Source organism: Schistocerca cancellata, chromosome 2 (assembly GCF_023864275.1).
Source record: "Schistocerca cancellata isolate TAMUIC-IGC-003103 chromosome 2, iqSchCanc2.1, whole genome shotgun sequence".
Lineage (NCBI taxonomy): Eukaryota > Metazoa > Arthropoda > Insecta > Orthoptera > Acrididae > Schistocerca > Schistocerca cancellata.
In genome coordinates this window covers 277,728,879-277,746,835 of record NC_064627.1, presented here as the reverse complement: position 1 = coordinate 277,746,835, position 17,957 = coordinate 277,728,879, and the positions used below count along the sequence as shown (strand labels likewise).

The 17,957-nt window shown below is 39.0% G+C and overlaps 1 protein-coding gene across 1 annotated transcript in view; it reads right to left on the bottom strand.

The window, feature by feature from the left end:
* The window catches only part of LOC126161613 (NFX1-type zinc finger-containing protein 1-like), a 392,892-nt gene that overhangs the window by 128,129 nt on the left and 246,806 nt on the right, over window positions 1-17,957 (bottom strand). Inside the window, exon 11 of the mRNA XM_049917568.1 lies at window positions 14,872-15,100. Coding sequence (XP_049773525.1) covers window positions 14,872-15,100 — 229 coding nt within the window. The remainder of the gene's footprint in view (window positions 1-14,871; window positions 15,101-17,957) is intronic.

Here is a 17,957-nt window from a genome sequence, read left to right as displayed (position 1 = left end):
CGGTTGAGAGTTTGGAATGACAATGGATATTTCATTACCATTTCAACGAGATGACATTTAGGATGACTTCTTGAAACACCTAATCACCAGGAACAAAGAAGCAGGATAGTTGGCTCACATACAGGTCCTGGATAGCCAGGGAAAAGACTGCAAGCACCTGCCAGTGAGATACAGCCCATGAGTTGATATGAATTTTTATCCCTGTTCAGAAAGTGAGACTATCATAAATGTTGCTTAAACACTATACTGGATGTATCATATGCTTTGCTTTTGTTGGAAGTAACACATAAAGTCGAGAATTATGACCCTTCCCCAAGAAGAAAAAAATGCAGAAATGGCCATGTCATTTATATGGATCCAGGAGGTACAGTTCGATAATGGAGAATTCGCATACAAGGAAAGTGAAGACTTGGTTGACAACTACAAATCTTCGATGGAAGAGGCTACTTTCCATACTCACCACAGTGAAGAGGATGTAATAAAATGACAGAAAGCATGTATTTGACAATGTCATCACGCAAACAAGTAAACAACGCATTCATAGTACAACATGGATGGCAATCTTAACCCATGCAGACCTATGGTAATGGTAACGGTAATCACAACGGCAATGGAGAAAGCCGTCAATACAAAGGCAAATATAAAATAAATGGGCAAAAAATTAGCAAAAACAATTACAATGGGCGAGTAGTGTATGGCCAGCCTGTACAATATGTACAGACACAAGCTACGGCAATAATCAGCCAATTGCTTGGCAAACACAAAACAATAACAGACCACCAAATAACCCACAGATGGCAGAATTCGGCCATAAAAGTAACATACATATGCTGAATAATACACAGAAGCAAAGAGAATTTCATTCAAGAGCCTCTCAGGACAATAACTGGCGTAACCATACACCAAGGGTCAACATAGTGGAAGTTACGCCTAACCTAGAGGTCGTTGCCACTGAGATGCCAGAAAACTTGAAATGTTCACAGTAGGCCTCCGTTCTGTGACCTTGGAGAGGAGTGGGGGCATGAGCTTGATCGAGACTTGCTTATCAGATACGATTATGGTAATGATTTGAGAGATGATCCATATCAAGGTAATGAGGGTACGGTGAAAAACTGGAGAGAAGACAAGGTACAAGCTACTATTAAAGCCAAAATATTTGACCCTGATGTACCCACTGTGCTTGAAACAGGTGCTACGACTAATTTGATGTCACAGAGATTCTTTCAAGAATTGAAGAAATGTGGACGTATACCTACATTGTCAGTGCAAAATTGCAGGGTACAATCTGCCATTGGTCAGAAATCGAAACGAGTCAAGATACAAGCCGTATTCCCATACAGTTAGGACAGTTTTCTGTCCGATGCAATTTTATGATAGTAGAGAAATTAATAGTTGATTTTTTAATCGGTATGGATACATTTAGAACATACCAAGTACAAATTGATATAGGAAAGGGCCAATGTCATTTCACTGTTAATAACGAAATATTTGTAATAGACCTCATTAGGGGAAGTACTAATACATGTAAATCTGAAGTTGCTCATGACCTTTATGTGCAATTGGCAAATCCCAGTTATGTTTGTCAACACACACAGTAGCGAACAGTTGTCAACAGAAGAAATAAAAGTTGACACAATGAACACAAAAGTAAGTGAATCGAAGTGCTTGTCTGAAGAACAGCAAGCAGAACGGGACCTTTGCCTTTTGCGGGCAAGCACTTGCCCGCGAAAGGCAAAGGTCCCGAGTTCGAGTCTCGGTCGGGCACACAGTTTTAATCTGCCAGGAAGTTTCATATCAGCGCACACTCCGCTGCAGAGTGAAAATCTCATTCTGGAGAACTTAGGGACCTGATACTTGCTTATCTACATGTATTTGAAAAAAGACCAGGTATTATTAAGGATTTCATGTACAAAATGGAAGTGTATCCTCAAGAAACTTTTTGTTCTACCTCATATCCTATACCATAGACAAAGACGGAAGCAGTAAGAAAAGAGATTAAAAGGATGCTTGAATGGAACATAATACAAACACCATTTTCCCCTTATTGTAGTCTCATGCTGCCTGAGAGTAAGCCACATGGCAAGGTGCAGTTGGTGCTCAATAAGATTATTATACCTGTACAAACACATTCAGACAATTTAGAGGAACAGCTTATGAAATTCCATGATGCTAAATTTCTTACTATAATCAACCTTCGGTATTCATATTGGCAAATAAAACTACAAGAAGAAAGTCGGAAGTACACCACCTTTCTATGTGGGGGAAGGAGCTTCAAATTTCAAGTATTGCCATTTGGATTGAATGGGTAAGTGCAGGTGTATTTATCTCAGCACTTGACGGAGTGCTAGGGCCCGAACTTTTGAGTAAGGTAGCAGTATACATGGACGACCTTTTAGTCACTACACCCACTTGGGTAGAACATTTAAGATTAATTGAACAAGTATTAAGCTGTTTTCCGAATATGGAGTAACAGCAAATCTCAAAAAATCTAATTTTGGACAAGAAAAAGTAAAATTTTTAGGACACATAATCTCTTCGGAAGGCATACTGCCAGATCCTAAAAAACTTGATGCTATTAGCAACAGCCCTATTCCACAAAACAAGAAACAATTAAAGCCATACTTAGGCCTAGTGTCTTTTTCAGGAAATTCATCCCCAATCAACTTATGAACAGTGATGCTTTAATCAGTCTGCTCCGGAAAAACAAACCTTGGGTATGGGACAAGCAATGTCAAACAAATTTTGGAAACATTAAGCAAGCCTTATTAAATGCTAATATTCTTTATCAACCAGACATGAAAAAAGAATTTTGTTTATGCACCGACACATCTTCTCATTGTCTGGGTGCATGCCTTTTTCAAATGGTAGAAGAAGGAGGGAATCTCATTCCTAAAGTAATTAGCTTCGCCAGTCACACCTTATCCGAAGCTGAATGATCATATTCAGTCATGGAGTTAGAGGATTTGTCTATAATTTGGTCCTTTAAAATGTTTGAATATTTCCTTTGGGAGTAAGCACACAAAAGTGTACTGTGACCATATGTCCCTATCGTTTTTGTTAACTTGTAAATTGCTACACTGATGGATAGCCAGGTGGTGTATGTATCTTCAAGAATTTGATTTTGAAATAGTATACATAAAAGGAAATCAAAACATAATAGCTGATGCTCTTTCTCGACTACCACAAGACTTAGAGGAATTCAACAACCTTTTAGAGCAGGAAGATGAAGTAAGAGCTATGCTGAGGGAGGACAAAACACTCCAACCATACTATGTACAAATGTGAAAACATATGAAGCAATTACAGCAGGAAGAAACACGCTGGACTAAGGTAAGAGCAAAAGTTGCACATAACGCCGATGAAAAAGTAAAAAAGGTTTTTCAGTATTCACAAAGGTGTTTTTTTCCATAGGAACAAGAGAAATGGTGTGTGTGTTTGCAAGAGGAATATGTGGATAATTTTATCTTATACACACACAATATTTGGGGTCATTATGGCACTTCAAAATGCACTGACAAAATAACTAAACATTGTTATTTCCTCAACCTTAGACAAAGAGTAATACTGGTGGTAAGGAAGTGTATTGTTTGCCAGAAAGCTAAACTATCTAGCATCTCCAAACAGATAGAACTACATCCCATTGTGGCTAAAAAACCTCTAGAAAAGGTATCATTAGCTGTGGATGGACCCTATCCCAGAGGTAAAGGGGGAGTAAAATACATAGTAGGCCTGTATGCCATTTTCACTAAATACATAAAACTGTATGCTATATAGAAAGTTACAGCCAGTTCAATTATAAGACGAATTAAAGAGGATTATTTTGCAAGGTTAGGAAAACCAGAAGTCATTTTAACACATAATGGCTGGCTGCGGTGGTCTCGCGGTTCTAGGCGCGCAGTCCGGAACCGTGTGACCGCTACGGTCGCAGGTTCGAATCCTGCCTCGGGCATGGATGTGTGTGATGTCCTTAGGTTAGTTAGGTTTAAGTAGTTCTAAGCTCTAGGGGACTGATGACCACAGCAGTTGAGTCCCATAGTGCTCAGAGCCATTTGAACCATTTGAACAGATAATGCCTCATATTTTGTGGGAGAAAAACAGAAAGAGTTTGTAGATTCCAACCGAATCAAACACATTTTAGTATGGAAATTTCATCCCGAAGCCTCCCCCATAGAAAGGGCATTTAAGGAACTCAACAAGTTTCTGAGGACCTATATACCTTATAAACATACCAAGTGGATTGAATATTAAAACTCCTTTCTTACAAGTTGTTAACAACCTTCCCCATACATCAACTGGATTTACACCAAATGAGCTGACGTTCAATCGCAAACAGGTTGAGAAATGGGAGAAACCTTTACTCAAGATACCGATAACAGAATCATCACTGGATGATAAAATACGACAAGCGGTAATCAACCTTGAGACATGGGCTAAATATAAGAAAGGAAATAGTTTTAAATAGAACAAAAGGTGATACTTAGAACACATTCCAAATCCACAAAAATTGGAAAACTGAACCATAAGTGGCAATTACTATACACCGGACCATACATAATTACCAAAATCCCCTACCCGAAAGCATACAGATTGGCACACGTGAACACGGGTAAAGACAAGGGCCTTTACCCACACAAAAACTTGAGAATGTTTATATGTTGAAGGAGAGGGTATGCATCCATTTTTACTCCTCTAAGTTGTACATATGTATAATAATATTGATTTAGGATGCTGGAAAATCACATTCCAGAATTTCTGTTGATGATGAAAATTTTTGTTTAGGTTTTTTCTTGTATGTCCAATGTGTAAATGATAAGGTGAGTTGATGTAACAAGGAAGAATGTTTCTTTTATGTGTCTAGAGATGATGATACTTTAAACACAACGCTTTGCCTTGCATGTAGCCCAGTGTAAATGAATGAATGAACTTGTGAAGCAGACGGTAGCACGCACTGCAATACCCAGCCCGCTGCCACGCTGGTATTAACAGAGCAATGCAGAGCACGTGCATGGGGGTGAAAGCTCGTCAGCAAACCAAAAGTGCATGCACGCCAGACACAGCTGAAAGTGTTGGAACATCCAAAACAAACAAACCCTATGAGCTACAGCCTGCACTAGCATTTTTAAAGCCTATTGCATAAACTAGGACATCGAAAATTAAAGGAGAGCCTATACTAGAACTACGACTATATACACAACACACACAAACCCAGGAAAGGCAAAGGTCCCAAGTTCGAATCCTGGTCCGGAACACAGTTTTAATCTGCCAGGAAGTTTCATATCAGCGCACACTCCGATGCAGAGTGAAAATCTCATTCTGCACACAAACAAAGATAAGCTACAGGATTGTATACACAGAAAGGGATCCTAAACTATGAAACATTTACTGAAGATATGTTACTATATCTATATGTTTACAAATTTAAATACTGAAAGAACACACAATAATTAGAATTGAGGGACCAGAAAACTCTTTCTGCAGGTAAACAAGTCAGTACAACGTATGTCACAAGCTGAATAAGAGGCCGCACCACACATATATTACACTTTATCTTTCAGATGTATAAGGCAAGTAAACACACACACACACACACACACACACACACACACACACACACACGACTTGAAATGAGTTTGTAATAGCACAACTGCACACTGAAGTAAATGAATACATGGTCGAATATATGAAAGAGGTATTAGTGACCATTGAGCCACTGTACACTTATCTATGAAGATTTAGTTTTAAGTTAGTATTAAGTTTTATCTTCCACGGAACGATGCATTGACACGTCCTAAAGTGAAGAAAGATAAATGCTTGTCGAATGTTGGTACCATATAAACATAAGAAAGAGCCACACCGCAAGGAAATATAGCTGTAACTTTATGGTATGTATGAATGTGATAGTGTAAAAATATGTGTAGAAGAATACAGTTGCAGTACGTTGCATATCACGATGCTGAACTAAGGTGGAGCACTACCAAATAATCAAGGGGTTGAAACCTAACTACTGTGAGCGTCAACTACTCATGAATGCATGAAACACCTGATTTACATTGAAATTTTTAGACACGTTCGCTATTTACATAAACACTGTTTTACACTCATTGTACATAAAATATAGTATTGATGATACAACTTTGTATACCTCGGCATATAAAATGGTTATCTTTAATACAATGAATATAACAAAAAAATATTGAGTGCATAAATATTCGATATGACAGGTATCATCAGGTTTACTTTGTGTTTATAAACAACAAACTATTTTGTTCTGGGGATCACAATTAAGTCTAGTAACGAGACATAATTGAGCATATAAATGACTTTCCATGAAATTTCCTCAACCCTGTAGTGTGTAGACCCTTCCTGGAGAAAGCTAGAGCGGTGAGGCCATGTGTAGTTATTTTAGCAGCATGTAGAATCTGTTATAGCGACTACTGCTTACTTTTTTAATTCTTTGAACTTGATAAATATGCTCCAACAAGAAGTCACAGTAAATTGAAATGAAATGTATGTCAATTTATGCCATAAAAGAAAAAAAGAATCTATTATTGTATGAATGTTACATAAAGAATGTAAAACAAAACAAGATTAAAAATTGCACTCATATCATTGTAACAAAATTATAATTTAACAAAATGTACTAAAAAAATGACAATCAGACTGTAATGTATATAAGCAACGATAATGGCATGTCAGCAAATGAATAGGATAAGTTTGTTTTGGTAGTTGTAGTTTTATTATTTCTTTCGTCATGTGTATAGTATGTGGAAAGGACACTACAGAAATTTTGTGTAATGCAATGGTCTGAAAGGCGCTCAAAAACAAGGTGCAAAAACATATGAAACCTCCCTGCAAAGTGTTAGTGTGTGTGTGAGTGTGAGTGTGTGTGTGTGTGTGTGTGTGTGTGTGATGAGTTAAAAAAATGACAATACTTCATGTAACATGAGGTTTCTGTACTCGACAACATCGTAAAAACATGAATTTTATATGCTCGACAATGTTGTAAAAACATGAATCTTCTGTGCTCGACAATGTCTTAGAAGTGGCAAGAAACTTACCTTGTCAATGGATGTCGGAAGTACGTCTAGTGTCCCCCCTGTATAAGTGCGAGTGACGAGGTGAAATACTTTCCTCGGACTGCTGATATGGAAACCAGTTGTCACCACATTGAAGATTTCACAAAGGATATCAAGCCGCTAAACATGAGATTCATGAGTTTGTGCAGTGAAGACTATATGAACACACGACATGGGCACTCTGACTTTGTGTTAAACACGTGAAAGCTAGCTGGGTCGGTAATGGCTATCGAGCTGCGTGCGCATGCTTCGCAAGCTCAACACTGGGCAGATACTGACTGACAATAATGGGACTATGCACTTACAGCAAGCATGTCGTTAGGAAGGAGAACTTATGTATGTATGTGTTAAGGGAGCTGACATGCCTATATAAATTGATAATCAAAGAGGATAACTCCAATGGCTGAAAAATAAAGGCTATGCCTATACCGGCCAGGGTTGTCAACCCATAAAAAGAGAAATAAGTCCACTGTGCACCTCCGTATGATGTCAGTGCACAGTGGGGGGCAATTGTGAATAACCATATTATTAGTACTATTTTTTTTCTTGTTCTTTTCTTTTTATTTTGTACCAGCGATACTGTAGGTCATAAACAAAACAAGGAAAAAGATGCTCTTCATTTTTTTATAAATTTCTTTAATTTCATCTGTCTGTGTCTATATGTGATAGTGGGTGGACGTATTGCGAGTTCTGCCGATTTAATATTGTTAAAACATGTGTTTTCCAATTGTATAGTAAAAGTGTTATCAAGAAAGCAAAGTTTAGTAACACAGTCATTTTCTGTTTATTATTCCATGACGCGCCAAGAATCTTGGATCAAGAGGACTGAAGCTAACAAGAAGAATTCGTGTGAGCAGAGGAGGGGCGATCCGGAACCAGTATTGTCATACCAATCTCCATGCACAATAGCGGTAAAAGAGAAGGATGCACATAAATTTATGAATGTTATATGCTGAATATATGTATTCAATATTGAAGGTCTGTTTATATTAGTGGCAGTTAAAGTTCACCCATAATATGAGTACTTTCCAGTCCTTTTTTAATCATTCTTTCAAAATTTTCCTTTTAATTATAAGCAGCAAATTTTTATTAATATTTACAGTATATAAATCACTTTTCTAGTCCCTGTTGCCACTATTCACCTCTCTTAAACTTTATCTTCCCTCTCAATATCCTGTTTCTTCTCTTTATGGACTTTGTCTCCTGGCCAATTTGCCTGCGCTAGAAATAGAACCATACTTATCTATTCCCAATAAGCTACTTAATAACCAAACCATTTCTTCTCAGACGTGTATATATTCTTCCAGCTCATACTATGTTAAAATATCCCATACAATAACTGCCTGCAATAATAATTTGGATAGTATGTCAAGCAACACGGGTTGTTTGGATACACTGCTACTCACAGTAAAATGACATATTAAATTGCACATGGGCGCAGTGAGAAGACTGTAATATGTTAACTTTCATGGCCAGAAACGTTGCGATTAATAAAATGTTCTGGCCTATTATGCCATCATCAAATGGATTTCACATTTAAAAGCTTCTTGGTGTGTCCAGTCAACACCCTAGCTCACTAACGACTGCATCAAAATTTTGTTTAGACATGTTCCCTGCAGTGGTGTGATGTAATATGTTTTGAATACCCGAGCACAGTTGGCCATTGTTGACTGAAATCGTCTGGTGTTGCTGTCACCCTGTGGTGGAAGACTGGTTCACATCATCTTCAGTACTGAGATCCAAATGGCATTCAATTACAAGCCCTCCTCCTTCCCATTGAAATTGCTGGGATGTTTTACAATCTCTCTGCTGTCTCTGTATAGCCTTTCATGGTATCTGCTTGTGGTTGCCAGTAAATGAGTCCTGTCAAAATGAATGTGATGGTTTCCTGGCTGCAAAGCATGTCCTGCAACAGATGATCTGTCAATCCCCCCCCCCCCCTTCTACAATTGACTTTCTGCTCTTCTAGTAGTTTTTTGACCATTCTTTTTGTAGCACCTACGAAAACAATTTGTAAGCATCCTTGGCTAATTGTAGGTAGTTCTGCATCTTCCGGGTGAGTTTGTAAATTACCACACGTTCCACTTTTTCAAGATTTTTCCTTTGCAGTCAGTAATGTCATTAATGAAGGACAGGAAAACTTTCGATTTCACAGGCGCTTGTGTATCACTACGATTTTTGCACAGCAGTGTAGGTGATAGTCTGTGTGTGTGGGTTTTCAGTAAACTGTGTGGCCTAAGCAATCACCTTCTTTCTTGAAAAGTAGCACATCAAGAATATTTAATCCTCCACTTGCCTTGCCTCCTCCTCCTCCTCCTCCTCCTCCTCCAAGGTAAACTGAATCTTTGGATTAATCCCACTGAGATGCTTGTGAAATTGACCTAGTTCCTCTCTGCCAAGCCTCCAAAAAACAAATACATCATTCATATAGTGGAACAAATATTCACCTTTTTTTGGCAGTTTCTAATGCATGTAATCGAATTTTTCCATAAAGATATTAGCTATAACTGTGCTTAAGGGGTTCCCCATAGCCACACCATCCATCTATTGATAGAACTCATCATTCCAAGTGAAATACACGTTTGTGAGACAATATTTAAACAGTTCTGCAATATCGATAGAATAAAATCTGATTCAGCTGTTGTAACATCTCTTTGAGCGAAACCACAGTAAATAGTGATACCACAACAAACCTAACTAATGTATGTCATCTGGCTGGAATACTATGCTGTTTAATTTACTGATAAAATGTGGTGAATTCTTGATATAGGAATCCGATCAGTCCACATACATCCATAAGAATGTTGTCAAGAACTTGGCAGTCAAATAGATGGGCACACCAGGGTAGTCATTACAGATCTTAGAGTAACATGTTCTTTATGCATTTTTGGTCTAATCTATAAAGTCTTGGTGGTCGCACAATGGAATTGAACACTTTTATGAACACACTGTTCGATACAGGACTTTTTTTTATCAACTTCATAGTAGTTCTAAGAACTTTGTCAGAAAGGTCTTCATTCAGTTTCCTACATGTCTGCAGTTCTACATGGTTCTTAATCTTAATATGATAGTATTTCACATTCAAAACAACTGTCACATTTGCCTTGTCAGCGGTCATCCTCATTCAGGCATTGTATGGCATTCCTCAGTGTTATTACAAATGATTGAAGCGATTTGACAGCTCTACAATAACTTTATTATTTGAGATATTTTCACAATACTTTGCACACACATACAAAAACTCAAAAAGTTTTTTTAGGCATTCACAAATGTTCGATATGTGCTCCTTTAGTGATTCGGCAGACATCAAGCCGATAATCAAGTTCCTCCCACACTCGGCGCAGCATATCCCCATCAATGAGTTCGAAAGCATCGTTCATGCGAGCTCGCAGTTCTGGCACGTTTCTTGGTAGAGGAGGTTTAAACACTGAATCTTTCACATAACCCCACAGAAAGAAATCGCATGGGGTTATGTCGGGAGAGCGTGGAGGCCATGACATGAATTGCTGATCATGATCTCCACCACGACTGATCCATCGGTTTTACAATCTCCTGTTTAAGAAATGCCGAACATCATGATGGAAGTGCGGTGGAGCACCATCCTGTTGAAAGATGAAGTCGGCGCTGTCAGTCTCCAGTTGTGGCATGAGCCAATTTTCCGCGGGCTACGCATGAAACTTGCCCGCACGCGTTCAACCGTTTCTTCGCTCACAGCAGGCCGACCCGTTGATTTCCCCTTACAAAGGCATCCAGAAGCTTTAAACTGCGCATACCATCGCTGAATGGAGTTAGCAGTTGGTGGATCTTTGTTGAACTTCGTCCTGAAGTGTCGTTGCACTGTTATGACTGACTGACGTGAGTGCATTTCAAGCACAACATACGCTTTCTCGGCTCCTGTCGCCATTTTGTCTCACTGCGCTCTCGAGCACTCTGGCGGCAGAAACCTGAAGTGTGGCTTCAGCCGAACAAAACTTTATGAGTTTTTCTACGTATCTGTAGTGTGTCATGACCATATGTCAATGACTGGAGCTACAGTGAATTTATGAAATCGCTTCAATCATTTGTAATAGCCCTGTATATAACTTTTTGAAGGCTTCGCACGAGACAGTATTCTTACAGTTTCTAAACAGATTTCTCCAGCTATAGCCGTGTCCACACTGTGAATATCTACTTCTACACTAGTTATTTCCTCCGAATGACATTTGGATCCCAGTGCTGAAGAATATGTGTACAAATCCTCCAACAGCAGATGACAGCAATCAACAATGGCCAACTGCGTTCAGATACTCAAAAGATGTGAGATCACAACACTACCTGGGAGCATGCCTAAACAGAATTTTTATGCAGTCAGTAGTGAGCCAGCATTTCGATCGGATGCTCAAAGAAGCTATGGCCCCGCCTTGAAAATGCCCTCCACAAGCGGTCATGAAATTTGGGTTTAAATGTGAAATCCATTTGATGACTGCTTCATACTGAGGACCATTTTACCAACGGTGAGCGTAAAGACTGCTGGACATTGAACTTTCAGTCAAAGTCTTCTTCAGAGGGGGAAAAAAACACCCCACACACATTCACACAAGCAAACACACCTCATGCACACACAAGTGACCACCATCTCCGGTCAGAATGCAGTTCAAATGTGTTGAGTAGAACAAGCAATCTGGAGTGGGGCAGGGAAGGACGGGGGACAGCAAGATATGGGAAAGGGTTAGTGCAGCCTGACAGAGTGTGCAGTGGCTAGGTGGCAGGACAATGGTGGCAGACAGAGCATCAGCAGGCTGTGGTGGAGGGAGGGGGAAATGGGGAGCAGAGAAGAGGAAAAGATTGGTAGATGCATTGGCAGAGAGTGGCACACAATTAGAGCGCACCAATAAATCCCGATGACAACACATTCGCCACTTCTGAAATTTTCCTGGCCTCAACCTACAGTAACCTAGTTCCCCACACCCTCCACTCAACAGATTTTGCCCCCTCTGACCTATTAACTCCTCCCAATTCACTTCCCCTCAGCCTCATTGTATGCCTTTCTCTGCAAATGCACAAACTGACCTTTTCACCTTCGCTGCTCCTCCCCCCCCTCCCCCCCTTGTCTGGTCACCTAGGCCTGCACACTCCACAGGGCTGTGCTGACTCCCCCTCCCCTATCCCTATCCTGCTGTCCCTTCCTCTTCCTGGCCCCACTCTGCATTGTTGCACACAATTGTGCACTATTCCATGGGGCACAGTGTGTCTCTGAGACAGGGGCACAACTGCATGGAGTAACTGACAAACTAGCAGATGCCACAAAGTGTGACTGAACTGCCAGTGTTGCCCCACATTACAAAAATGCTGCATCCATCCTCTTCCAATTAAATGTGCAGACAAAAACAAATATCCACACAGTATGCATATCTAAACTCACTAAACCAACAAATGAAAATTCACTGCATGTTCGGCAATCACAAAAAAACACTTCGCCGAATTAGTACGCTACAGTAGATGACGATGAGGTACGTGGGGATTACATTACAACAAAGTACAAAACTAGTGCAGCAACTTCATGAGGCATCTGATGATAAACCACATTCATATCAGCATCACATAATCTGAGTAAACATTGTGAGTGTTTGCTGCAGATAGTATTAACGTTTTTGGGCAAATCTCAAAATAGTTCACGTCAAAAACATTAAAAATGCAAATTTCTCAGTGAGTCTTATCAAGAAAAGAGGGTCACATTATAGTGGCATAAATAAGGTAAATGCTTTGTTTGAAGAATAAGATAAATACAGCAACTCAGTAGTATACAAGAAGGATCATTGAATTTTTTCAATGTAGCTGTTTTTCTTGTATAGAATAACAATGAAATAGGATAGATTGTCACTCAAGCCTCTTCTATGTCGTGAGTAACACACAGACATTTAAAAGTTGACTAAGTTATCAGACAAAGTACTTCCTCAGATGTAGAAAAACACACAGACACATTCATACATTAACAACTCACAAACACATGGTCACTGTTGTTCTAGCTTACATATAAAAAGTAACTGGATAGACAAAAAAATTTACTCACCAAGCGGCAGCAGAATACAAATATGACGGTATTTAAATCTGCAAGCTGTCAGAGCCAGTGGTTCCTTCTTCTGGAAAAAGGGTTGAAGGGGAAGAAAGAGGGGTGAAAGAAAAGGACTGGCGAGGTTTAGGAACTACGGAGAATTTGGGGAAGTCAACAGAACCCCAGGTCAGGGGAGACCTACCATGTTTCTGAGTGACGTTTCCAAACTCTCCCTATTTCCTAAGCCTCACCAGTCCTTTTCCTCCACCCCTCTTCCTTCCCCTTCAGAGTATTTGCCAGAAAGAGCTACTAGCTCAGAAAGCTTGCAGATTTAAATACGTTTTTTTGTTGAGCATATCACAATATCTGTCTTTCTCTACTATTTTTACCATTTTTGCCTTCTTTATCTGCCTCTAATACAATTGCAGCAATCTCTGATGTCTTCAAGTGTATCCTATCAGTTATGTGCCAGGCCATATAATTTTCAGCATCATTCTTTAACATCACATCTCAAATGCTTTGCTATTCTTCTTTCGTAATTTTACCACTGTCCATGAGTTGCAAGACACCATAAGTGAAATAAGCTTCCCATGTTTCAACCAAGTGCATTTTCCTGATTCTCTGAGAAAATCATATTTAAATGCAGGATGATGGTAATGGTCAAAATTAATAAATATATGCTCTAGAATGCAACAACGGATGGGCCATATCAATGTGTGTCTGTAATTTTAGGCATCCATTATTTTTCCTGCCTTATGGGATTATTGCTGCATGAGTAATTCTTGATAAAAATGAGCTGGGAAATATGCTTAATTCCTGTAGTGTATTCACTGCAAAAGCTGACAAGAATATGATCAGGGCTTGCTGCCTTATTCGATCTGAGGAGTCTCAATTGTTTTCACTACTGAGAGGACTCATTTCAAACACGGCTTGTTTCGGAGTGTGTGAGATGGTCAAAAATAAGTATGGCAGTACATGTATATATTATAAGAATACATTTTCAAATCCATAATTAAATACCCACACTTTATGCTTGTTGTCCTCGGATTTACAAGCGGACTGATCTATCAGAACCTAAATGGAAAGTTTGGTTCTGTTTACTGAGATTGAGTATAACCACAATTTTTTGATACATCTTTTCCCAGGCTCTGGCTATGCAAATAATTGTAGGCTTCACACATAGTCTCTCTTTGGCTGCAAAATTTGCTGTTAAATTTTCTCTGTCACTTTCCATGCATTACTTACTTTATCAGCCCATTCAATTTTCAGTGCCCCTCTGGAGCATCATGTCTGAAATACTTGCAGTCTCTCCTTTTCCAGTCTTCAAAACGGCAGCAACAGAAGTAGTTTACGGGCATTTTTTGCAATTCTTCATTGCGTGCCCTGGATTTCACCATGAAAGAAGACTGTCAGGAACATGGATCAAGTCAAGGTATAAAATGGAGCAGTAAAGCTTCATAACTGCAATTCACTATGACACCAGAAACAGAAACTCTACTGGAAATAAAAAAAAGATGCTCAACTGTCACGTGTAAGTGAGAAAAACAATGCATCCCTCACCATCTCCAGAACTACTGACCACTGACTAAATGCTTATTTCCTTTTTAACACTACTTAATTTCAATCTAGTAAACTTATGAAATATTTTTAGATTTTGAAATAATTAATAGCCCATTAATACCAAGCTATTCTACCATCTTTTTGTTAAACAGTTGTTAATAATGGTACAGAGAAATTTACATCTTATTGAAATATTTATCAAACCTGATCTTTTCAGGTAACATGGAATTTTAACAGCATGTCCACATGCAGGAGTTATAGGACTCGGAATGAGTTCTTCACACCGTGAAGTGCAAGGATGGCAGCACAAGCTTCTACAACGATGCCCACATTCAAGAAGCCTTTCACACGTCTTCCTACACATACTACGTATGGGCTGTTCAGAACAAAATATGTATATTTTGTGCCCACAGTCTGGAATAACTTTCTGCACCTGTTAGCAGAGACAAGGCTTATAGTCACCACATCAAATGATAGTTACACTTTTTATAAAATTACAGTTCTTAAGACACTGGATAAATTAAAAATTATCCAATCAAATACACAAGAAAGTTAACCAGTTTGTTATATAAATTATCTACTGCAAGATATTGGCAACTGAGTACAGTGATTGCATGATTGTGCAATTCAACACTTAACATGATTGTACATGATGATAATAAATACAAGTTTTGGAAAAAGTAATCAATACACACAAACAATGGAGTCATTTACAAAAGGAGGTCTATGTACAAGATGCCACTAGGAACAGTGCAAGTTATCTCAAGTCCATTTTCCCAAGTACAGTCCAGTTCAAGCCGTATCAGCGTTCTGTATATTACAAATAGAGTCCACGCTGCTTGGAAAAATGCATGATGAACATAGTGCTGCCTTGTAAATTATTTATTCACAGCCATTTTGAGTCATAGACCATCTTCAGATTGCTTTACATATTAATGAAACAAAAAGGAAGCCATGAACATCAAACAACGTCCAGTATCCAAAGAAAAACTCAATCAAAAACTTCAGGTTCTAACTATTATTATTATTTTACAGTGTCCACATCACAGGACATTCATGTCTTTACATATGGATGAATAACATTGCAGAGTCAAAACAATAAAAAAATTTAACGTAGGTGTTCAGTACTAAAGCATTGGCTCAATCAACAAGTGAAATTCTAGCACTCAAGCACACAAGTGCGATCCAAGTCACAATGCTAAGCCAAACTTCATACAACTAAAGACAATATAAGTCCAAAGGAAGCTACCACATAATGTTGTAAGGGAAGAAGTATAAAACAGTGAAAAATAAGCTATTATAAACACAAGGATTTTTTATACATGCACACGTGCTCACACACACACACACACACACACACACACACACACACGCCTCACTCTTTATGCACACACCAATTGATGTTAATGATCCAAATGCAGCCTAGCAAGACGAGCATTCCTGGAAGAAAGGATACTGTGGAATCTTGGCTTAGCCACACTCTGGGGGACATTTCCGGAGTAGCTCAGTCGGCAGAGTACTTGCCCATGAAAGACAAAGTTTACAAGTTCGAGTCTTGGTCCTGCTCACAGTTTTAATCTGCCAGAAAGTTTCATATCAGTTCACTCTCCCCAGTAGAGTGAAAATTTCATTCTTGAAACATCCTCCAGGCTGTGAGTAAGCCACGTCTTCACAATATCCTTTCCTTCATAAGCTCTAGTCTCGCAAGTTTCGCAGTTAAACTTCTATGAAGCTTGGGAGAGAGGGAACGAGGTGCTGGCAGAAATAAGGCTGTGAGAATGGGTCTTGAGTTGTGCCTGAGTAGCTCAGTTGGTGGAGCACTAGCCCATGAAAGGCAAAGGTCACTAGTTCGAGTCTTGATCCAGCACACAGTTTTAATATGCCAGGAGTTTCACATCAGCACACGCTCTGCTGCAGAGTGAAGATTTCATTCTGAAAATATCCCCTAGGTTTTGGCTAAGCCATGTCTCCACAATATCCTTTCTTTCAGAGGTGTTAGTTTTGCAAGTTTCACAGGAGAACTTCAGCGAAGTTTGGAAAGCAGGAGACATGGTACTGGCAGAAGTAAAGCTGTGAGGACAGGTCGTGAGTCATGGCTGGGTACTCAGTTGGTAGACCACATGCCTGGGAAAGGCAGAGGTTGCAAGTTTAAGTCTCGGCCAGGAAGTTTCATATCAGAGCACACTCCACTGCAGAGTGAATATTTCATTCTGAGGGGAGCTCGGTTTATTACCCTTTAACTATGATGGCTTAAATGACCACTGTTTCTCTTAGAATTGATTATAATATGTGTGTGTAACAACAACCATTTTTACTATTATGGCTAGTACTAAGTGCTCAAGTTCAACCACACCCAACCTATTCCTGTGGTAGGTTGACGATCAGTTTGAAGGATATACGACTTCATATTTATATTTACTTGTTTGCTGGTTCTGTTATCTAGTTGTTGATTAGCCATAGTATATGTTTTTATGTTACACATGACTAAGATACATTGTACGTAGTCTAGGCACAAATGAGGACTAATATAAAGACTTTATTCGTTTACTTTACTATTTTGTGTGTATAAAAATCCTTGTGTTCATCACAGCTTATTTTTCACTGATTTACACTTCTTAAATAACGATATTATGTTGTAGCTTACTTTGTTCATGAATTGTCTTTGGCTGTATGATCTTTGGCTTAGCCTTGTGACCTCCTGGGTCACATTCGTAAGCTGGACTGCCAGTATTTCACTTATTGTTGATCGAGTAAAGTACAGCACTGAATATCTATGTTAAACATTTATTATGTTTTTGAATCATCAATGTTGTTCATTCATATCTAAAGGCATGAATGTCCTGTGATGTTGTCACTGTAAAAAAAAGTTTTTTGTATCTGATGTTTTCGACTGAGTGCTTCTTTGAAAACTGGATTTTGTTTCAATGTTCACAGTTTTCTTTTCGTTTCATTCATATGTACAACACCGTGACAATGTTCTATGACCAAAACCGGTTGTGAATAAATAATTTACAAGACAGCACTGTGTTCATCACACATTTTTCCAAGTATAATTCAATGCCATTAATACTGCTTGGGGAAAGAAAGAAAAATTGAAGAAAAAGAAGCCGAAAAGAAGAAATTCAGTCTTTTGCTCTCAACACACAGAGAAGACAGGATCCGACATGCCATGCACCAGTTCATGTGGTGGAGTCTGGTGTGATCCCATAAGAGAGCATGCCTGAGGACAGCACTATCTGATTAGGCGCCACAGTGATTGATAGAAATGTTGCACTAACTACTTGCTTTCC